This window comes from Rhineura floridana, chromosome 10 (assembly GCF_030035675.1).
Source record: "Rhineura floridana isolate rRhiFlo1 chromosome 10, rRhiFlo1.hap2, whole genome shotgun sequence".
Lineage (NCBI taxonomy): Eukaryota > Metazoa > Chordata > Lepidosauria > Squamata > Rhineuridae > Rhineura > Rhineura floridana.
In genome coordinates, this window is record NC_084489.1 from 77,130,975 (window position 1) to 77,153,415 (window position 22,441).

Here is a 22,441-nt window from a genome sequence, read left to right on the forward strand (position 1 = left end):
AAGACTGATTCTTACTTTGTATTTATCCTATAACTGTTTTTATACAAAATCTTGTGTGTGGTGAATTGGACCAAAATGGATGATGAGGATGAGACCCACATCTTGCAAAGCTCTTCAGATATCTTCCATAGTTCATACATGTGATACTCAGGGCCATTTCACACATTACTTAGTAACCCAGGTTTGCTAATGAGTGCACAGTCAACAAGGAACATAAGAACATATGCTCCTGCTGGGAGGAAGGGCGGGATATAAATCAAATAATAAATAAAATTAAAATAAAATAAACATAAGGAGAGCCGTAAAAATATATGAGACCTGCTGGGTCAGGCCAAAGGCCCATCTATTCCAGGATCCTGTTCTCATAGTACACACTCAGATGCCTCTGAGAAGCTTGCAAGTAGGACTTGAGCACAGCACCACTCTCCCCCCCCCGTGTGTTCCCCAGCAATAGGCATTTAGACACATACTGCCTCCAACTGTGGAGACAGAACAGGAGTAGCCAATGTGGTGCCCTCCAGCTCTTGTTGGACTGCAACTCCCATTAGCCTCAGCCAGCATGGCTAATGGTCAGGGATGATGATAGATGCAATGCAACAACAGTTGGACTGTTGCAGTTTGCGACCTTGATCTCACATGGGATCATTTTGAAGTTACAAACTTGTGGTTGTAGACATTATTCTGCCCAGTTTTCTGTAGATATTTTCAAAGTATGCCCTCTCCTCCCCACCTACGCTATTGCTGTGTCACTGTCACAAACAAGCCAAGTTTTTTTTAACCTTACCTGTAATACTACTAACAAGTTTGCCAACTTGAGAGGACCCTGAAGTTTGAGCAGAGAGCCAGGTATAAAGAGCTATAAAATACCCCCCTTTTTTGTAAGTTGCTCTGGGAACATGTTGAAGGGCAGAGTATAAATCAAATATATAAATGAACAAAGCAATAAAAGCATATGTGTTTAGGCCAAGAATTACTGAGGGCTGACATGGTCAGGGGAGGAGCAGTCTGCTCTCTCTGTGTCTGGGTGACATGTAGCAATTAATCACACTGGTGAATGAAACCAGTGTAGCTTTTATTGATGTGATGTTATGTTGCGGAGTGATGAGATTAGTTCAGTAACAGTGCAGAATAGTCAAGACCTTTGGCAGCAAAACATAGTATCTGGTGCTGAACAGTAGTGTAGAGAGAAATTCAGATGTGCAGGGTCCCTTCATGATAGTCACACCACTCCCCCTCACAGCCACTCCCCCTTATAAATTAAACAACCTTCTAAGACTATACAATAAAATAAGCATTCAGTCTCTTACTTTGTTTGGAGTACTTTCCCTTACTGATGCATTGCAATGATCAGTGCAGATCTCCACGTGTTGCCTTTCAGCTAGATCTACTATTTTCTCTGCACATACATGGGCAAATGTACTAAAATGCTTGTAAGGTAAGGAACTTCCTTTGCTGAGTTTTCCTTCTTGGTTGCCATACTAAGACTAAAGGGGAGTGTGTTAGTTACTGAGAAGAGTCTTCTCAGTGACTGACTTGTCTCTTTTCACTCAGATTGGTTCCAATTAACAGGAGATGACGCTGAAGACACAGGTACCCTGCTGTGACCCTGCTCCCCCCAAAAGTAAAGGGACTAAAGACTCCCTGGGACCCTGGATGAGTACACCTGTGGTACTAAGGTTAGGCTGGCCCTGTGTCCTACTTTATACAGGACAGGCCCCTGTTTGAAGGGCTGTTCAGTTTCAAGATAAAGAACCATAAGATCTGCAGAGTCCTTGAAGTTGCCCATCAACAGCTTTAGCACTTGAACAGCAGACTGAGAAGGCATGCAGGTCACCTGGTCACAGCCTTCCCACACTAGGGTGAGGTGTACTGTATTTCTATTTAAATTCAAGTCATCGTGTCTCAGTTTACATCTATACATATAAATTAGCATATGCAGATTTTATGCAAATCTCTGCCCTCTTCCATGTTGGTGATGCTAGTTCCTCTTACTTTCCTTTTTAAAGCAATGCATTAGTTGCCACCTTACCTAAAGTGCCATCACTGGTTTGAGAGCAGAAGTGGTCCCCTTGTGCCAGGATCTAGATTAGGGTTGCCAGGTTCCTGACCTGAGACTGATCCTGTATCTTTAGGAGAAGAGAAAGACAGCCAAGTGCAGGTGTTCTTGCAACCCTGCAATGGGAAAAACCACAAGGTGGAATTCTCCCTTTCCCCTGCACAACATTTAAAGATACAGAAGACCTCTTGGAGGCCAGGCCTGGCAACCAAGAGGCCTTCTGTATCTTTAAAAGTTATGCAGGGGGAAGGAAGAATTCCACCTTGTGGTTTTTCTCATTACAGGGTTGCAAGAACACCTGCACTTGGCTGACTTTCTCTTCTCCTAAAGATACAGGATCAGTCTCAGGCCAGGAACCTGGCAACCCTAATCTAGATGGACCCCAGCCTTAGTGCCAAAACAACTGTTGCTGCTCCCATTCAATAAGGTTTCCAAATTCCATGCTAAGACCTTTGTGTAGTTCAAGTGGGGGCAGTTGTAGAGCTGAATTGCAAGGCTTCCACAAATATGTGCAGGCCAAATGTTGAGATAGTGGAGAGAGTTACTTATGTAGCCCTATTCAGAGTAGACCTATTGAAGTCAATAGGCATGACTAACTTGGGTTCATTAATTTTAATGGGTTTACAGTGAGTAAAACTTAGCTGAATACATCCCTACATTGCTATCCTGCTGCCCTCCCTACGGAGCGGAGGGTGACAAAGTAGTAAAACAATACAATTGGGCGTGGGGGAGTGGAATTAAAATATTCAAAAAACAGTCACATGCCCTCACAGCTAATAATATCACAGATACTGGAAACAGTATCTTTCAACCACCCAATGCCTGGGTGAACAGGAGTTTTTTTTTAAATTCCTCCTGAATGTTGGGGCACTTCCATGCTATTTGGGGACAGGATTGTATCACATACCAACAAATGACAATTATACTTGATGGAGAGATCAGACTTTTTGCCATAACAAAAGTGATGGGGAAATGCACCGGAAAGTGAGGGATAACACTTGCTTGGACACAATATCATCTGACCTCCCTGCAAAGAAATCAGAAACAATGCTCATTAAACAGACATCATCATCTAGTCTCCCTGTAACCAAATCGTGATTAATCCTCTGATGGCATTTCCTGATCCTCCCCACTTGATGTGGTGTCCAGCTTCCTGCAGAATATGGTGCTACCATTTTTACCTAGGACACGTTGCATCTGTGCCTGTAGGTTGCTTAGAGAGTCATCCTGCTGGGATGGTTTCCTGGGTGCTGGGCAGTCTTGTCTTGGCAAAAAACTTGTGGGACCTCCTACAGAGGCCTTGGACCCCTGAGCTGGACATAGGGTGCAAGAGTTGAAGGCCAGCTAAATTGTGGAGAGGCTCCTTGATTTTGGATTGTGGTCTTTTTAAAAAGGAACAAGGAGTGGAAGAAATATATACAAAATGTATATGTGTTATATATATTATACATACAAATGCACAGTTATTTTTGTATATGTATTTCATGTCACACAAGACCTTTGCTGGCTACTATAAACTGACCTATGTACTATTTTTTTTAAAAAAAATCAGGTTGTCTCGAAGCACCCTTAATAATGAGGGAGACAGAAGTCCCTCATCAAGGAGGACATTTCACAAATGGAGAACTACCACCGAGAAGGCCCTGTCACAGGTCGGTGCCAACTGGGCAGCTCCCAGCAGTGGCACCACCAACAGGGCCTCCCCTGCCAATTATTGGATGGATATATTGGGGGAGGTACTTTTGTAGCACAGACCTGCACAACGTATGAGCCACAAAGCCATATATGGCAGGCTACTAGAAGAGTCTGAGATTGTAAAGGTAAGATGAGGGTTCAAAGCACCTGGCAGGCCATAATAAATGGTCAGTAGGCTCATACAGGGGTCCCCTCTTTCCCCTCAAAGTAGGCTTGAGAGAAGCATAATATCACAGCCTGCACAATATGTTGCAGTGTATGCTTGGCTCAGTGTATATGTTTTCCTGTCACAGTTCTCTATTTTTCAGTTGTCCCTATGGTCCCAAAAATGTTGGCAATCCCAGTTGACATCTGGCATGGTGGGGGGCAGGAGGTCAACCCAGAAAGAAAAGAAAGATGAAGACAACAGTATTTGATGGAAGAATATATGTTCAATTCAGTTGCATATACTTCAGCTTTGTTTCTATAGGGGATGATGGCTAATTGGTTGTGGGAAAGGGTTACTCAGAAAATGCAGATTTGGAGGAGGGTTTTGAAGTAGAAGAGAGAGGCACAGAGGTGTTTTGCAAGGCAGTTCCAGGAATAGGAGGTGTTTATGACACCAGATACATGAAGACTATCAGTCTGTGGTGGCCTTTCAAAGAATTATGCCTTGATGTCTGTTATTTTTAAGGATCCCAGTGCATTGGGACACAGTGATGACAGTGTGCTGTTTTTTGCTTTTGTTTTAAACATGGTATCAGGCCACATCCACACCATACATTTCAGTCACTCTTATGCCACTTTAATAGTCATGGCTTCCCCCAAAGAATCCTGGGAGCTGTAATTTGTTAAGGGTGCTGACCTCACATAGCTACCATTCCCAGCACCCTTAACAAACTAGAGTTCCCATTAGTTTCCATGACTGCTAAAATGGTAAAGAGTGCTTTAAAAGTATGGTGTGGATGGGACCCATGTGAGACAACTATCATGGGAGAAACAGTCTTACTTCCAGGCAAGTGTGTCTGGGACCATGGCATACTTTTTATGCTCTTACTTGTCCAACTGTTGCAACAGTCTGAATGTTGGCTTTGAAGTAGAGACACTTGCTTGAGTTCACACCCCTTTTCATCCACGAACTCTCTGGATAAGCTCAAGGAAGTCATTCTTCTCTCGCACCCACAGTTCCTCATTCATAAAATGGTAGTATCTGTCACCTGTCTTGAAGATGTGCTGTGATCATGAATAATTGCTGAGGAAAACTTGCTATGGACTATTATTGTTGTTTCTTGTCCTATGGATACTAAGGGTATTTTTTATGTCATAAAACCTGCCCTAGTGAACTACACACCCTATTCTTGTGATTGAAATGTGTTTTAATTCTTTTTAATATTGTATTTTAGATTTTGTAACCCACCCTGGGACCTACTGGTGGAGGGTGGGCAATCAATATAAGTAACAGTAATAATAGTACACCAACCCAAAGCAATGCTATATTGAGGGCACAAGGTCAAGCATCTTCTCCATGTTTTCTAAGGAACTGGCATTTCATCTCACAATACCTGAAGGTGGCTGCTCTGTCCTCGGTGACCTCGGGTGAATTTGGGGTGTCTGTAAGCAAAAGAAAGTCCTCAAAGGATTTTGATCTGAATACAAGTATTCAGCAAGAAACAAAAACCCACATTTGAATATGAATTTGAAAACTACTCCTTGTTTGAGCTTGAAAAGCATTTGTTTGAGCTCAGATGTTTAACTTCCTGGGTAGAGCCCGAGACCCACCCACTATGTTTGGACTCTTTGGAGTGAGGTGTTAAATTGTTACAAGCAATAAATATGTCCTAGGAAGTTGGCGTATTACAGTAGACCTAGCTCTTGCAGACATTTATGAGAAGGAATCGAGGCTTCAGGTTCTGGGAGGGATAAATAGCTCTTCTTCTTTGTTCTCCTCTCTTTCAATATTGTTCCTCCTGTAAGAGAACCCACTCAGGATATGTACTCAGACAGGCCTATGATTCAAATGATGAAAAACTGATTTCCACACAAAATGCAAGAAAATTCAGTCAAGCTGGTGCAAACTCCATTCAAAGGCCTTACAGTCTTGATTTTGATACTGCAGAGGACAATGCATGCTGGGGGCAGAGGGAACAGAACAACAGGCCAGGATAATAGGGCTCTATTTCAGGGGTGGGTGGAGAGTGGGAGGAAGTCTTGGAATGGACACTTTTTAGTGGTTGTATTACGCTTCTCTTAGCTGACATACTGAGCCGATAATGAACTAAGTTAAAAGTGTGCCAACATGGGATGTGTGATACCATTAGGAGGACTACAGTTTTTGTCTGCTGTTTGAAGCAATCTGAGGGCACAAGGTTTCTCTTCTCCCTAGCAACTGCGTTTCCATAGTAGCAGAGTTTCAGTGGCTACCTCGATGTACAGCTCTATAGTTTTTTACCGCCCTTACCTATTTCCAGCAACAGTTGTATATGGATTTACTTGTTTTGGACCAAACAGAAATATGAGCCCCTACAGACAACTATTTTACTGCCACAAAGAAAGAGGAAAAAAAACCCAAAATGCTGAGAGAAAATTGATTTCTTGGGAAAACCCAACACACTTCATCCTCTAATATACTGGGCCTTCATCAGGGGCTGTAAAGAAGACAGTGTACTACATTAATACATAAAAAATAAATTTTCTCTCAGCATTTTGGGATTCCCCCCCCCCTTTGTGGTTCTTTGGATGCTGACCATTTTACTACACTTACCAGACAGCTGTACTTCTTTTATGTCTCGCAGCAATGGGGAACTCGTAGCTCTCTAGATTAGGGTTGCCAGGTCCATGGCCTGAGACTGATCCTGTATCTTTAGGAGAAGAGAAGGTCAGCAAAGTACAGGTGTTCTTGCAACTCTGTAATGGGAAAAACCACAAGGTGGAATTCTCCATCCCCCCACAACGTTTAAAGATACAAAAGACTTCTTGGAGGCCGGGCCTGGCAACCAAGAGGTCTTCTGTATCTTTAAAAGTTGTGCAGGGCAAAGGGAGAATTCTACCTTGTGTTTTTTCCCATTACAGAGTTCGAAGAACACCTGCCCTTGGCTGACTTTCTCTTCTCCTAAGAGAAGAGAACCTGGCAACCCTACTCTAGATGGGACCTTTGGCTTCAGTGGTCTGAGGCTAAGTGCACACCGTACATTCAAATCACACAACTTCCCTCAAAGAATCCTGGGAAGTGTCATTTGTTAAGGGTGCAGGCAATTGTACCTCTGTGAAGGCTAAAGTACAGTTCCCATGATTCTTTGCAGGAAGCAATGTGCATTAAATGGGTGGCATGTACACAGCCTGACAAAGTAGAAGGAAGCTTCCTATGTAACTCCAAGATTCCTCAGTATACTGTTTGAAAATAACTGATAGAGATAAACAAGTGGTCTTAGGGTGACATTTGTCATCCTGACGTAATTTGGACATTTATATGGTCTCAGCCCTCACTCCCCTTTTGCTCTTTTAATACATTTCATGGTGTGTTCAGACTTTATATATTTTTAAGTATGTACACATACATATATATATATATATATGGTAAGCGGTGGTAACGCAGCCGAAGGTCTGCTCACGGCCGGAGTTTGATTCCAACGAAAGGAGGAAGTCGAATCTCCGGTAAAAGGGGTCGAGGTCCACTTAGCCTTCCATCTATCCATGGTCGGTAAAATGAGTACCAGGCATATGCTGGGGGGTAAAGAAAGGCTGGGGAAGGAACTGGCAATCCCACCCTATATATACGGTCTGCCTAGTAAACGTCGCAAGACATCACCCTAAGTTGGAAATGACTCGCACTACAAGTGCAGGGACACCTTTACTTTTAAACATTAATGGGAGAAACTGCATTTACTCCCAAGTAAGTTCTGATTTTACTCAAGCACAGGAGCATCACTTGGTATCTAAAAGGGGCACTCCCATGGCACAAATTTGCATATGCTATTTTTAGGGTGGCCATGTGAACTCTTTTACAGAGGTCAGTCCTCTGTTTTGAAGAGCTGTCAGAAGACAGTCCTCTATGTGAATATAACCTCTATTTGAGGTGTGGGGAACCTTTGGTCCCTACAAATGTTGCTGAACTACAACTCCCATCAACCCCAATAAATATGGCCAGTGGCCAGGGATGCAGGGAATTATAGCTCAGCAACATCTGGAAGGACCAAAAGTTTGAGGACCACAACTCCCATCAGCCTCAGCTAGCATTGCCAATGGTCAGGAAGATGGGAGTTGTAGTCCAACAACATCTAGAGGCACACTGGTTGGGAAAGGCTGGTCTACACTGATGGGCAACAGTTCTCCAGGATTCCAGGCAGGAGTCAGTGGCAAAGATTGAACCTGGGGACCTTCTTTGTGCAAAGCAGATGCTATACCACTAGGCTATAGCCCTTCCCCAGTTCTCCAACCAAACCAAGGTCTATATTAGGGGGAAGTGCATATAAGAGTGACAATAACATACAAAAAATGTTATAACAGGGGAAATTGCTTGTAAACATGTGTATATTGACAAACTGCATACAAAATGTGTATACTTGGAGAAATGCCCACTAAAATTCAAGCAAAATTTCACGAGTTGCAAATGGCTGCAGAAAAGTGGCAAGCTGAAGTTAAAACCGGAAAAACAAAAAACATCAAGAAGCCAAAACTGATAGCTCCATCCATCCCTAGTGAAAGCCGATCTATGCCCACATCACACACCTTGCACTCACAACCCCAGGCCAGGTGTCCTGAATGTGCAAAGTTTTGCCTTTTTTTAAAAGGGCAATGCTGCATTGGGTGTCTCTCCCCCTCCCCTTGTAATCGTTTATGAGTAGCATCTGGGCAGCTGAGAAAGGAAGAAGAAGAAGAGCCCGTTAACACTTTCTCTGCTCTCTCTTTCATTCTCATGTGATGCGTGCTAACTTCATAGGTAAGGAAGCAGGTGTAGAAACATGTACGGGTGGGAAAGGAAGGGGGAGGGAGATTAGATTTCAAAGCCTCCTAGCCTGTCCTGGGAAAAAGGTAGACATGTTTTGCTAGAAACTCCTTGTCTGGCATTATAATGCATTTACACTCAGCCCGGCACTGCCAACGGTAGGGATTTCCCCAGCATTTAATCTTAAAAAAACAAACACAAAAGTAGTTGCAAGGCTCAGAGCTACACCCTTGAATCTGGAAGCCAGTCTCCTCACCCCAGATCTGGAAAAGGGAGACGGTGGTGATTCCATCCCATTTCAATTACTTGGCAGATTGAGCATTCTGCCCCTTCACATACCAGTGGTAAAAGCCATGAGGACACAGACTGCCATTGGGTAGTAAGAGTTTTGTGAGAAATGATGGCAGCAGGAACTGAGAATTGGTAACATGGCCAAACTTGGGATTTTCCCGGTCTCTTATACCCACTGGAAATTTAAATATAAATTCAATGGGAGGGGGTGATAATCAACATGATGTTTCATATCTATGCCCAGTGTATTCAATGGTGAGGAGACAGCCATCCCTTATGCACGTTCCAAGCTCTCCCTTCCTTCTTTATTGCTTTAATTATTCCTTTGGCATTAAAAGTGAGTTCCTGGGCTGATCCCTACTCAAATCAAGCCCTGGATTTTCCCTTACACTTAGGAATGTGTTAGAATTATAATTACAAGTAGTGATCTAGGAGCAGACATGGACTTGAGCCAGAGGTACAGAGAGTTTTCCATGAGCAGTTCCACTTTAGCGCAGGATTAACCATGAGGGCAGTAAGCTGTAGGACATGGTCTCAGCCAAGCTGAAGGCATCTGATTGTAGTACCACCCAAAGGCCAATGGACACATTATCTTCCTGCCACAGCATGGAAATCTCTCAGAGTGCAGCTGCATCCATTCTATCACAATAGGAAAAAGGGATGCAATAGAAGCAGCGGATTGCGTTTGTCTGAGTCATGCAGAGTCTCTCTGCACCAGCCACAGGAGAGAATGGCAGAACTTTCTGCATGTTACACCCTTGGTCAGTAACCCTATATGTAAGGCCATTTATAGAAAGGGATGGAGAACCTCGCCCCCCTCCCTATTTCCCTAGTGACCAGCCAGAATGCCCTTTTGTCACAGCCCCCAGTCCTTCCCAGGGCTGTCTCCAGGTTTGAGGGGAGCCCTGAGCAAAGTGTCCCCTGATGGGACCCCTCCTCTGTCAGTAGACCCTGGTGGGCTTATCTGGCTGTGGTGGCAGTGCTCCAGGCAATGCTGGGCAGCCAGCTGTGTCTAGCCACCCTTTTCGATGGGGGACCTTGATCAGCCTGAAGGCTGTCTTCCTTTTTGAGCTGCCTTCAGGGGACCACATGGCGGCAGTGGGTGGAGCCAGAGGCAAGAGTGGGCAGAGCAACCAATGGGACTCTTGCCTATGTACAGTAGGACCACGCACCCCTCTCTATCCTCCAGTCTGGTAAGCTGGGAGCACTACCAGAAGTCAAGGTCACGTTCCAGCCTGACAAAAACACTCAAGGAGGGAGCAGAGCAAGGAGAGTGAGTGGGGTGGTGGCCTAGGTTCAGGATTCCAGCCACTCTGTTCCATTGTTTTCCATTTGGTTCGCTCTCCCAACCGGCAGCCAGAATTTTGTGGCCCCTGAGTATGCTCAGTCCTCATTGGTGTTTTTTTTTAGCCTTCCCCTCCACACACACACGTTTAGGGTTTCCCCCCCCCAAGAAGATGTTTTTTACTTCTGCAAACCTTGGGCACCCCCCCCCAGAGAACATGCCTGCCAATACTTTCCTTTTGTGCAGGGGTGGTGCCATTTTAGATACTTAAGGACTGGCACTTCAGCATGAGTATCAGAATTAGAGGGAATGCTGATACTCCTCTTTCTGTAGGAGTCCATATTTCATTTGCTGTAGTTCTGGCACGTCCTGTTCTTGTCTCCTTAAAAACATATAGCCTACACAACATTCTGGCATACAGAAATTAAGTAGATGAAGCTTTTGCTATTACCTTATCTTCATGCTACAACCAAATGTTAACAGCATAGAAGCATGTAAAAAAAGCAGTAAAAAAAAAAGTGCCCCTTTCATGATTTTTTTTCATGCAACAGTCAGGTTTTTAAGGTCCTTAATAAATAATAATTCCCCCTGTGTTCTTTGGTGTACGGGGTCCTGAGAATTGTTAATGAAGGGAATTCACTGAAAGAAACAATAGTACCGTGAAGAATTCTTGCTCCTCATCAAGTTTGTGTTTCTTAGCTTGTAAATGTATGTAAATCCATTAAAACTTTGCCATCACTAGTCATCCCTTACAGAGAGAGAGAGAGAGAGTCAACAATATGGAAATCAGCTTTGTGAACAGAATACGTCTGATTTGAATGACAACTGTATGGGAACAGCTGATTTTGAGGTTGTCCCTCTGCTACAAAGATTGCATATAAAAACCCCTCTCACACTGTTTGAGCAGCTTTCTTGGTTCTGACCCATGTCTGTGATTTGCTGCCTTATACGACAGCCACGATGGGTATGGTTCAGAACCACTGAAAACACTGGAACCACACACACTGGGGTTTGATTCATGGTGAGTGATACTTGGTGCTCCAAGAATTTGACAGAGTGCCTCTTTGATTATATTGGCCGGCCCGTGCCTTAAGATCTGCAGGGAATGCTCTGCTCATGGTTCTATCAATGGTTGTGGTCCACTCTGTGATGGTGTAGCAGGCCAGAGCCTTCTCTGTTATGGTGCCCCATTTGTAGAACTTACTTCCACTGGAAGTATGACTGTCCTCCTCACTGACATCCTTCTGACATCCAGGTAAAGACATACCTGTTGTTTCTGGCATTTGGGGGCAGATGAGCTTAGAGCTGGACTGTCTACTACAGGATGTACCTTCTGCTGTACTTTGAGGTAATTTTGTTGAGGAACATTTTTATGGTTTTAACGCTGCTGTTTTGGCATGTTGTATTTTATTGGCATATTTGTACACTGCCCTGGGAACCTTCAGGCTGAAGGGCGGATGATGTTGATGATGATTTCTTAGAAAGAGGAGAAGTAGTTCCCACATTGCCAAAGTATAATTTAAACTGAGCCAAGCCGAGGAGCGGACTGTTGACTTTGGTGCCTGTTCTATCTGAAAGAATCAAAGTCTGTGTCTCTTTGAACTCTCTTCCTTGTCAAGCCTGCTGCAGGGATGGGGAACCATTTTTGGCTTGAGGGCTGCATTCCTTTCTGAGCAATCTTCCTGGGGCCACGTGCCAGTGGTGGGCGTGGCAGAGGCAAACATAGGCAGAGCAATGTGAATCTCACCTTTGTACAGTAGCCTAGTTTCTTCACAAACTCACACGCCTCTCTCTGTCCTCCACCCAGGCAAGCAAGAAGCATGATCAGAGTTGAAGGGCGCATGCCAACCAGACAAAAACACTCCCAGAGGGTTGCCAAGCAGGGCCAGTGAGGGGTGTGGCCTGGGGAGAGGCGGTGTGGCTGGGGAGAGGAGGCCGCCTGGGGAGAGACCCAAGGGCCAGGTAGAAAGGCCTGGAGGGGTGTATCTGGCCCCCAGGCCTGAGTTTCCTCATCCCTAGTCTCAGAGCTTGGAAAAGTTACTTTTTTGAACTACAACTCCCATCAGCCCCAGCCAGCATGGCCACTGGATTGGGCTGCTGGGAGTTGTAGTTCTAAAAAGTAACTTTCCCAAGCTCTGCCTAGTCTGTTACAACACAATGTGCCACCATCCCACTATCGTCTTCCTTCTGACATCATTGGATGGCTGGGGAGGGGAAAGCATACAAGCATGATGATATAATATTACACAGTGTGATGGAGGCAAAATTGTGAGGAACGGAGTCAAGGAGGTAGAGGGTGGCAGCAGCTTGTTCTCCCTTATAACCTGGAGTTCCACCTTTATCGCTGTTAGGAATTGCTCGTTGCCCCTGCTTGTACTTTTCCTAGTCTCCTCTCATTGCTCTCATCTAACACGCCCTTCTCTCTTCCCCATTCAGAAAACTCTGTGGCTGCCAAATCGGGTGGCTGTTTCCCTGGATCCGCCTGGGTGAACCTGGAGCAAGGAGGCACCAAGCTGGTGAAGGACCTCCACCCTGGCGACCGGGTGCTGGCAGCAGATGTGCAGGGGCAACTGCTCTACAGTGAATTCCTCGCCTTCCTGGACCAGGTGGAGCCCCCTGTCCGCAAGCTCTTCTACGTGGTGGAGACCCGACAGCCCCGGACACGCCTCTTGCTCACAGCCGCCCACCTGCTTTTTGTAGCCCCACCACAGAACCATTCCATGCCCCAGCCCGTTTTTGCAAGCCGTGTGCAGCCAGGACAACGGGTCTACGTGCTGGGCAAAGAGGGCCAGGCACTGTTACAGGCCGAGGTGCACAGTGTGTCCCTGCAAGAAGAGGCCTCGGGGGCTTACGCCCCACTGACCACTCAGGGCACTATCCTCATCAATCAGGTGTTGGCGTCGTGTTATGCTGTCATTGAGGAGCATAGCTGGGCCCATTGGGCATTTGCCCCTTTCCGAGTCGCTCATGCTCTCCTGGCAATGCTGTATCCCAGCGGCCTCTCCTCCCCTGCCCTTTTCCCAGCTTCTGCGCCAGAGGATGCCCCAGCCGGAGTCCACTGGTATTCCCGCCTCCTCTACCACATTGGCCGCTGGGTATTGGATTCTGAGATGATACACCCGCTGGGCATGGCAAGCTGAGGGGGATGGCTGTCTCTCCCCCACCTTTACCCATCATAAGAACAAAGAATTATCTTATGTAAACTTCTTGGTGTTGTGAGCCGCTTATTATGGTTTCCCATGAGAAAGTGGCGTACAAATAAACAATGATGACGATGACGATGAAAATAATACAAAGGGGGGGAAACTAAGATGAAGAAAAAGAAAGAAAGAAAGAAAGAAAGAAAGAAAGAAAGAAAGAAAGAAAGAAAGAAAGACAATAATATAGTAGGAGAGTCCAAAGTAGGCTTTAAGGAACAGGAAGAGCCCAGGAATTTTTCAGTTTAGTTGATATATATATATAATTTTTATTTCTATTTTTTGTCTGTTTTATTGTCTTGTTGTCCTCATCTCCTGGATATTTATTTGTTTGGTATTTTGTAATAGATGTTTTAAAGAATATGAACCCAACTTTCAAGAGCCTTAAATAGTTTCTTTGATAATTTATTATCATGTGAACTGTACACTCACAGGGAGAAGAAAATTATTTTGTGAGGCCAAGCAAAAGTGCACAGAGTTCTATTTTTCTATGTGTGACACGTGTCCAGACTTTCCAAAAGAAAAACTTCCATCCCTCCCATCTACACATTGCTTTGCTCTTTTCCAACAGCGAGTCTTGGAACAAATGAAAGACATACTCCACGGGGAGTGGGACTGGGTGGGGGAGGGAGGGGGTCCGTAAATTATATTTTTATACACAGAATTGTAAATTCATTTTTTTTGAGAGATCAATACTTAACAGTCACATTTCATTTTTTTGAAATAGTGTAAAATACGAGAATATATATTTTAATTTAAATAGTATCAAATGTAATGTCAGCTTCTGTGTCATTTCTAATTGTCTTTGAAATATTTTGCTTTGTATAGAAATAACAACAGCCCCTTTCGACCACACTCTTGGAACTCAAGACTGTTACACACACCTTATTCATTTGCAAAACTCTGGGGAGGTGGGGAGAAACTCTCTTATTTTTACCTTCAAAATCAAGAAGAAGAAATTTATGAGAAATATTTTTTAAAAAGCGCACATGTTGGCTATTATGTGACAATGGAGAATAGTTTGTACAGACGGGAGGAAAGAAAGGATGTTTTGCATTAATAAACTGATAAATAACTGCTGTCAATTTACTAAAATGTATTTTTGAATATTTTGTAATAGTTTTAATAGTTTTATAGAAATAAAATGTGCCATGCACAGTCTGGTTAGTATATAATAACAAAGCATTCCTGGTGCATCACATTGTTTTTCTTTTTTAAAAAGCTGTTGAGGTAGGAAATGTGAATATCCGACACCAAGTCATGCCAAAATTGTCCCAACAATACATATTCAGAAAAATTAAAGCCTCTCAAATAAAGTAGTGCTGTTGACCATGCTGATGGCCAGTTTTAGAGCTGTGTTGGTATCTTTGATCTGTAGGGATGGATGAATGTGTCAATTTTGGTGACACTCGGCCTCTCTGTTTGCTAATCTTAAATTCAGTTCTCCACATTTCTGCAGCAATCTGCGTTAAAAAATCCTTATTAACATTCATCAGCATTTTAGTGCCAGCTTATCATATTATACACATTTTTGCATGCAATTTCCCCTAATATAATTTTTGTATGTTATTTTTATGGACGTATGCACTTCTATGCATGCTTTCTCCTAATGTATGCATTTTGTACACTTTTTCTTTCTTTGATTGGAGAGCTGCATCACAAAACTCAGAAAAGTATGAACTCTGAAGGGTAATTGTGTTTCGGTTTACCCAGTGGTTTGAAAAGTGGATTAGGTAGTTTCTCATAAAAATGCAGACAAGATCGAATTTCTGCCCCATCCCTACTCTCAAAGGAGCAGTAACACAATCATACCACTTCATCACCTTTGTACTTGAACAAATTGACCACTAAAGCGTACAATTTAGTTCATTTTAAATTTTAAAAAATCAGTATTTCATGAGATGGCCAATCAATACTGCTAGGGGTCTAACAGTTCATCAGTAGGGTTTTCAGTACATAGAACAGTGTAGAAGAGCCTTGTCCAACCCAGGTGCCCCCCAGGTGGTTTGGACTACAACTCCCATCAGCCCCAGCCAGCGCATGCTACTTAATGTATTGTTTGTGAATCTGAACCAACCAAGAATGGTTATAAAGAAGGTCAAAAGAAGTGACATAATTTGGGGGGAGTCTAGAGTTGTCCATACCATTGTAATTTCAATAATATTAACATATAAACTCTATTCTGGTTAATATAAATGTTTCTTGGCTGGCAGTCCCCAACCCTATGACTTCTAATCTAATGTATGTATTTTGACAGCTACCCCAGATCTGAGCACCACATGACACAGGAACATATGATTCTATGAACATAAGGAGTTGCCTTATACAAAGTTCAAACATTAGTCCCTCCAGTGCAGTATTATCTACCCTGGCTGGCAGCTGCTCTGCAAGGTTTCAGGCAGGGGTCTCTCTCAGCCCTAACTGGAGCTGCCGGGGATTGAACCTGGGCCCTTCTGTGTGCAAGACAAATGCTTTGCCACTGAGCTATTACACCCCTTTCCCTCAACTGGGCAGATCCATATGTTTCAAACTCTCTTATGGTAACATAGGTTAAATTTCCTCCTTTACTCCTAGAAAATCAAAACCCAGTGTGCGGCAGCTGTGAAAAAGGCAAATTCCATGCTAGCGATAATTAGGAAAGGTATTGAAAATAAAACAGCCGATATCATAATGCCGTTGTATAAATCTATGGTGCGGACGCATTTGGAATACTGTGTACAGTTCTGGTCGCCTCATCTCAAAAAGGATATTATAGAGTTGGAAAAGGTTCAGAAGAGGGCAACCAGAATGATCAAGGGGATGGAGCGACTCCCTTACGAGGAAAGGTTGCAGCATTTGGGGCTTTTTAGTTTAGAGAAAAGGCGGGTCAGAGGAGACATGATAGAAGTGTATAAAATTATGCATGGCATTGAGAAAGTGGATAGAGAAAAGTTCTTCTCCCTCTCTCATAATACTAGAACTCGTGGACATTCAAAGAAGCTGAATGTTAGAAGATTCAGGACAGACAAAAGGAAGTACTTCTTTACTCAGCGCATAGTTAAACTATGGAATTTGCTCCCACAAGATGCAGTAATGGCCACCAGCTTGGACGGCTTTAAAAGAAGATTAGACAAATTCATGGAGGACAGGGCTATCAATGGCTACTAGCCATGATGGCTGTGCTCTGCCACCCTAGTCAGAGACAGCATGCTTCTGAAAACCAGTTGCCGGAAGCCTCAGGAGGGGAGAGTGTTCTTGCACTCGGGTCCTGCTTGCAGGCTTCCCCCAGGCACCTGGTTGGCCACTGTGAGAACAGGATGCTGGACTAGATGGGCCACTGGCCTGATCCAGCAGGCTCTTCTTATGTTCTTATGTTCTTAATTGCCTGAAGCTTGTGATAGTCATAAACCTTATATATTTTGCTTGTGCCTTGCAGTTTTTAGAGGGCCCCAAAATAAATGCATAGATTGTACAGTGAGCGGCTAAGAGATACTAACTGTAATGTTCCCTGGGATACGTCTGCATAGACACCAGGTTGACTCCACCCACCTAGGCAACTGATTCGCCCTGATTTGGTAGGGCCTTAGTACCTTCCAGGTAAGTGTGGGGTTTGCCTACGATTCAGAATGGTCAAGCTGCTTGAATTGGACACATTTCTTATCTGCTCGCTAGATTCCTCTAAGGTCCAAATCCTGGGGACTTGGTGCCATCGTCTTGCTTACCCAGGTTTTCGCTCAGTGCAGCCAAGCAACCCTGGCGGTATACTTTATTCAATCATTTCAAAGGCTGCAAAAAAAAAGGCAATTATTCTTGGCAATTTTTAGATCTTTCACACTCACAATAAAACTTCACATATTTGGACCATTGAGAAGGGATGCCCTACACTCTGTTTTGCAGGAACTGAGAACCACAGGGACGACATATTACTTTGAATGCATGAATGCTGCTTTAAAAAAGCAATGGCATGTTTAATTCCCCCTCTCCCAGAAGCATCTAGGACAAATTATCATGCCATCATGTTAATGCTGTTTTCCTGGCTCCCATCCAACAGCTTTGGGGGGGGGGTTGCCATCACGATACAGGTGTTGCCCTAGATGAAGGGTGGGGAACCGGTGGCCCTCCAGATGTTGCTAGACTACATCATCCCTCACCATTGGCCATGCTGGTTGGGGCTGATGAGAGTGGGAGTCCAACAACATCTGGAAGGCTAAAAGGTTCCTATTCCTTCCTTCAACGTTATGGACGTGCAGAAAGAATCGACTGTGTGTTTTGGCAAAAGCCACTCTCTTCAAGTAAAGTGCAGTTTGAGTCTGAGTTCAGTCTGTGGAGGAGGGTTGGGGGTTATTCTCAGTTCACACTGAAGAGGACCTTTGGCCTATAATCACTTCCCAAGCCGGCCACAGCAAGATTTGTAACTCACCAATCCTCTCTGACTAAGGCTGTGTGTGCCGTTACACACTTCTTCAGGGTCTGCCAATAAGATCAGGGTTGTAAACCTGCCTTCAAGTGGGGAACTGAGAACTGCTCTCAAAACTAAGTGATGGCCTTCAGGCCTGTTAAAATCTTGCTCTGTTCACCTAGTGCTGTGTCAATATCATCAAGGTTGTAAACTCTCTGTTGCTGGAATGTTGTTAATACATCTGAGGTTATAAACTCTGAGTGTACATTTTGGGGTGTGTGTGCTATGATCTATAAAAAAAGGGATTGATAATTCCCTCCCTAATGTCTTTGCAAACAGGCACCTTACAGCTTTTTCATAGTCAGCTATGCTAGCAGTATAATCTTCCTGGGTTCCACTTTCCAAACTGTGAAGGGTTAGGTTATGTCAGCTATACTGATCTTGAGGGATTGACTTGCAGACCACAGCTATGGACAAGCAAAAGACCTAAATTTAACGTTAAAGTCCTGGATGCGGTTGCACTCCCCCTGAAGGAGCAGGTTCGTAGCTTGGGGGTTCTCCTAGAACCATCTCTGTCACTTAAGGCTCAGGTAGCCTCTGTGGCACAGAATGCCTTCTACCAACTTCGGTTGGTGGCCCAACTACGCCCCTATCTGGACAGGGATAACCTGGCTTCAGTTGTCCATGCTCTGGTAACCTCCAAGTTAGTTTACTGCAATGCACTCTACGTGGGGCTGCCTTTGAAGATGGTTCGGAAATTGCAGCTTGAATGCAGAGGCCAGATTGATAACAGGGACCAGACGGTTTGAACATATAAAACCAATTCTGGCCCACTTGCATTGGCTGCCTGTATGTTTCCGAGCTCGATTCAAAGTGCTGGTTTTAACCTATAAAGCCTTACACGGCTTGGGACCACAATACCTGATGGAACGCGTCTCCCGACACGAACCCACCCATACACTATGCTCAGCATCCAAGGTCCTCCTCTGGGTTCCTACTCGGAGGGAAGCTGGGAGTCTGGCAACAAGGGAGAGGGCCTTCTCAGTGGTGACCCCCAGATTATGGAATGATCATGTTGACGAGGTGCGCCTGGCGCCAACACTGTTATCTTTTCGGCACCAGGTCAAGACATTCCTCTTCTCCCAGGCATTTTAGCATGTGTTTTTAAATTGCTTTTTAAAAATGTGTTTTTAAATTTGTATATTTGTTTTTAATGTTTTTGTTGAAACCGCCCAGAGAGCTTCGGCTTTGGGGCAGTATACAAATGCAATAAATAAATAAATAAATAATAAATTAAAGATCACACCTCTCTGGGCTGGATACAACCATCATTTGGACATGAATGGGGAATCTGTGACCATCTAGATGTGTTGGATTCTAATTTCCATCAGCCCCAGCAAGCATAGCCAATGGTTAGGGATGACAGGAGTTAGAGACTAGCTGTATCGGAGACCCACAGGTTCCCCAACCTGGATTTAGAGGCAGTGTATCAGTGGCGGTTGGTGGCTTCATGTATGTGGGACAGTGAAATCCACTCCAGGTTTTAGTCGAAACTTTCAAGGAGCTGTCCAAGGTGCTTCAGCTACAACTATGGCTACAAGTCCTGTGATCTGATGAGAGAAAGGGAGAAAAATCTGCACAGGTAGTCCTGCAGTTTTGTCTTTATTTTAGCTCTACCAGCTCTGTGTCAAACTGCAAAACACAGATTTAAAACACAGGAGCGCTTAAATGTGCTGTTTACATACTCCCAACGAAGCAAGGGTTGCAGGTGCGAAAATAAAAACAAAACACACTCAGCTCACAATCTCTAGTAGCAACAGACTAGCGTAGGTGGAATTATCTTATGCTATCTTCACAACAACCCTGTGATGTAAGTTATGCAGGCAGTGAGTAGAAGTTTGGATGAAGGTCTTCTATATTTACAATCCTGCCATTTGCCCCAAATGCTCGTGGCAGTATACACAGGGGTTATGTCATTTTGCAGTCTTGTGAGGTAGGCTAGGCCAAAAGAGAGCAACACATCAGAGATCACAGAGAGTTAGGATTTTAAACCAGGCCCCCCCAGTCCTAGGCCACTATTTTAACCATGACAGCACACATGGGAACCAACAAAATGCCTGGAAAGTGTACACTGAGAACATGCTTCCAAAACAACTACGGTACAGAAATATCTCTCAGCTCACCACCACCTTCTGAGCCACTTTGCCAGAATGTCTGTAGATGTGCATGAAAAGCTATCACATTTGATCAGCTAAACCCTCACAATCTATACAGCACGGTAATATTCAAAGTACTTAACAAACGTAACTCTCAGCAATGTTTGGTAGTTTTATCCCCATTCTGCAGGTGCAGGGATGGGGATTGTTGAGGAGGGAGACGTGGCTTGCCTAAGACCTCCTTGTGCAGGAGCAGGGAACCTTGTTCAGCTTTGAGGGCCACATTCCCTTCTGGGCAACTTTCCAAGGGCCACATGCCAGTGGTGGGTGGGGCCAACAGCAAAAGTGAGCAGAGCAACGAAGGAAAAAACTGACCTTTGAACAGTAGGCTAGTTTCTCCACACTATGGACTCCTCTGTGTCCTCCATCCAGGCAAGCGAGAAGCATTATTAGAGTTCATAGCCCAACCAGGCAAAAACACTTAAGGAGGACATGTGAAGCAGGCCCAATGAGGAGGTGTGGCCTGGAGAAGAGAGATGGCAGGGGAGAGGCCAGGGGGCCAGATATCAACATGGCAATTTTGATTAAGATGGAAATACTAAAAGCTATCAATCTTCATCCACTTCTGTTGGAACAATCCACAGACTTCCTGTTGCATTCTTAAGCCCAACACGTTTTTTGGGGGGTGCCTGCAATACTCTCCTTTTCTAATTCCCTTTAACACATTTTAGGAGCAATTGTTCAAAGCATCCCCTTACATGACTCAAGAGATGTATGCAGATGACATAACGCTGCCTGGGAAAGCAAAGGCCTCCCAATCTTGCTTCAAATATGTAAGGAATTTGGGGTACGTGTATAGGGCCCTTCTCCCCAAACCCAAAGTAAACCTTGGGTGGACTGCAGAGCATTTAGATGCAAAATACTCCACAGCAGTGCAAAAGAAATCAATGTGTCAACAGCAGCTGGCAAGAATTGAGATGAGAGGGTTAGTCCAGTAGTCCATTCCTCTACACTGGCATTGACATTGATGATGGAAAGTATGGGCTAACCTTACCCACATTGACAGTAAGGCTGACAGTGACAGATAATCTTTGCATGCCAACATAATGACTAGGGGTGGATGTATCTGTCCATTTCAGTTGCTCATTTGTCCAATCTTAAATCCATGGTCCCACATTTCTGCATCAGTTTGCAATTTTCCAAAGTCCTCATGAAAATTCATCAGCATGTCCAGTGTGCATTCCTCCTAATGTGCACAGTCCTACATGCAGGTTTGCCAAATATATACATTTTGCAAGCTCTGTTCTCTACCCCAGTGGTTCCCAAACTCCCCCTCCCACGGACCACATGAAAATTGCTGACGGCAGACTTAGCAGACCACATAATGATTATTATGCCTTGTTGTTATAGCAATTGTACCAATTTTTGTACCAATTGTAATGTGCTGCACTATATGATTTTTTTATTGTGTTTTTATTGCTTATATATTTTATTGCATTCCACACAATTCAAATTGTAATACAACGCAAGAAATAAAAGCAATAAAATGCAATTAAGAATCAAGATGACATTGAACTCAATGAACGTGCCATCTACTGTCTTCAACCACAGACATGCCGCAGACTATTTGCATGAAGCTCACGGACCACTGGTGGCTCACAGACCGCTGTTTAGGAAGCCCTGCTCTAACAGAATGCATTTTGTATGTTATTCTCACTAACAGGCCAACCGGTCACTGTCTTAATCTGTGGTTTGTGACTGATGCAGATTCCATGGCTTCACCCTCAGTCAACTGATAGAAAAATTCTGGAGAACCCAAATGTTTGCACAATATTATGTGATGTTTTGGTTAACCTAACCAAAGGTATTGCCTTAATATGGATTACTGGAATAGCAATTTTGACTGCATTCTTCTTCACATGCCTCTTATTCCTGTTTTGTTCTCATCTTGCACAGCTGTGATGATGCATTTGTGGAGAACTTGATCAAAGCCTCTTGGCTAGTACTCACACTGTGGAGGGTTTTTTAAAAACTCTTTGCATGTAATTCAGCTCAAAATAATAATTTAAAGGGGATCTTTGGGCTTAATGGCTGGGTCAGATGGAAAACGCTAAGGGGCAGGTTTGGCCCCTGGTCTTCTCTAAAGTATCCTAATGATAGCCAGGGGGGCCACAACCTTTTGCCACTGCAGGACTACTGTGATATCATAGCAAGCCCGCCAATGGCATCAAGTGAAACAGGGCAGAGAGAGATGTCAGAGGTCTAGGAAGAGATTGTCCAGTATTCCTTTGGGAAAAGGAATGACTCTTAAACCAGTGCAAGTCTGGAGTGAGGATACGTCCTGTTGAGTTTAGGTCTGTAAGGAGGGGGTTCCTCACAGTCCTAGGATGATTGCCAGCTCCTAAGCAATAGTTGGTTGAACAGCTTCAGACAGCAATGTGTTGGTTGAGCAATAGCGACCC

The 22,441-nt window shown here is 44.1% G+C and overlaps 1 protein-coding gene across 1 annotated transcript in view; it reads left to right on the forward strand.

Annotated features, from left to right (window-relative positions):
- SHH (sonic hedgehog signaling molecule) overlaps positions 1 to 14,521 on the forward strand; it is a 40,030-nt gene extending 25,509 nt beyond the window's left edge. Inside the window, exon 3 of the mRNA XM_061586015.1 lies at positions 12,685 to 14,521. Within this exon, the coding sequence (XP_061441999.1) occupies positions 12,685 to 13,388 (704 nt within the window). The 3' untranslated portion in view covers positions 13,389 to 14,521. The remainder of the gene's footprint in view (positions 1 to 12,684) is intronic.
- The last annotated feature ends 7,920 nt before the right edge of the window (positions 14,522 to 22,441 follow it).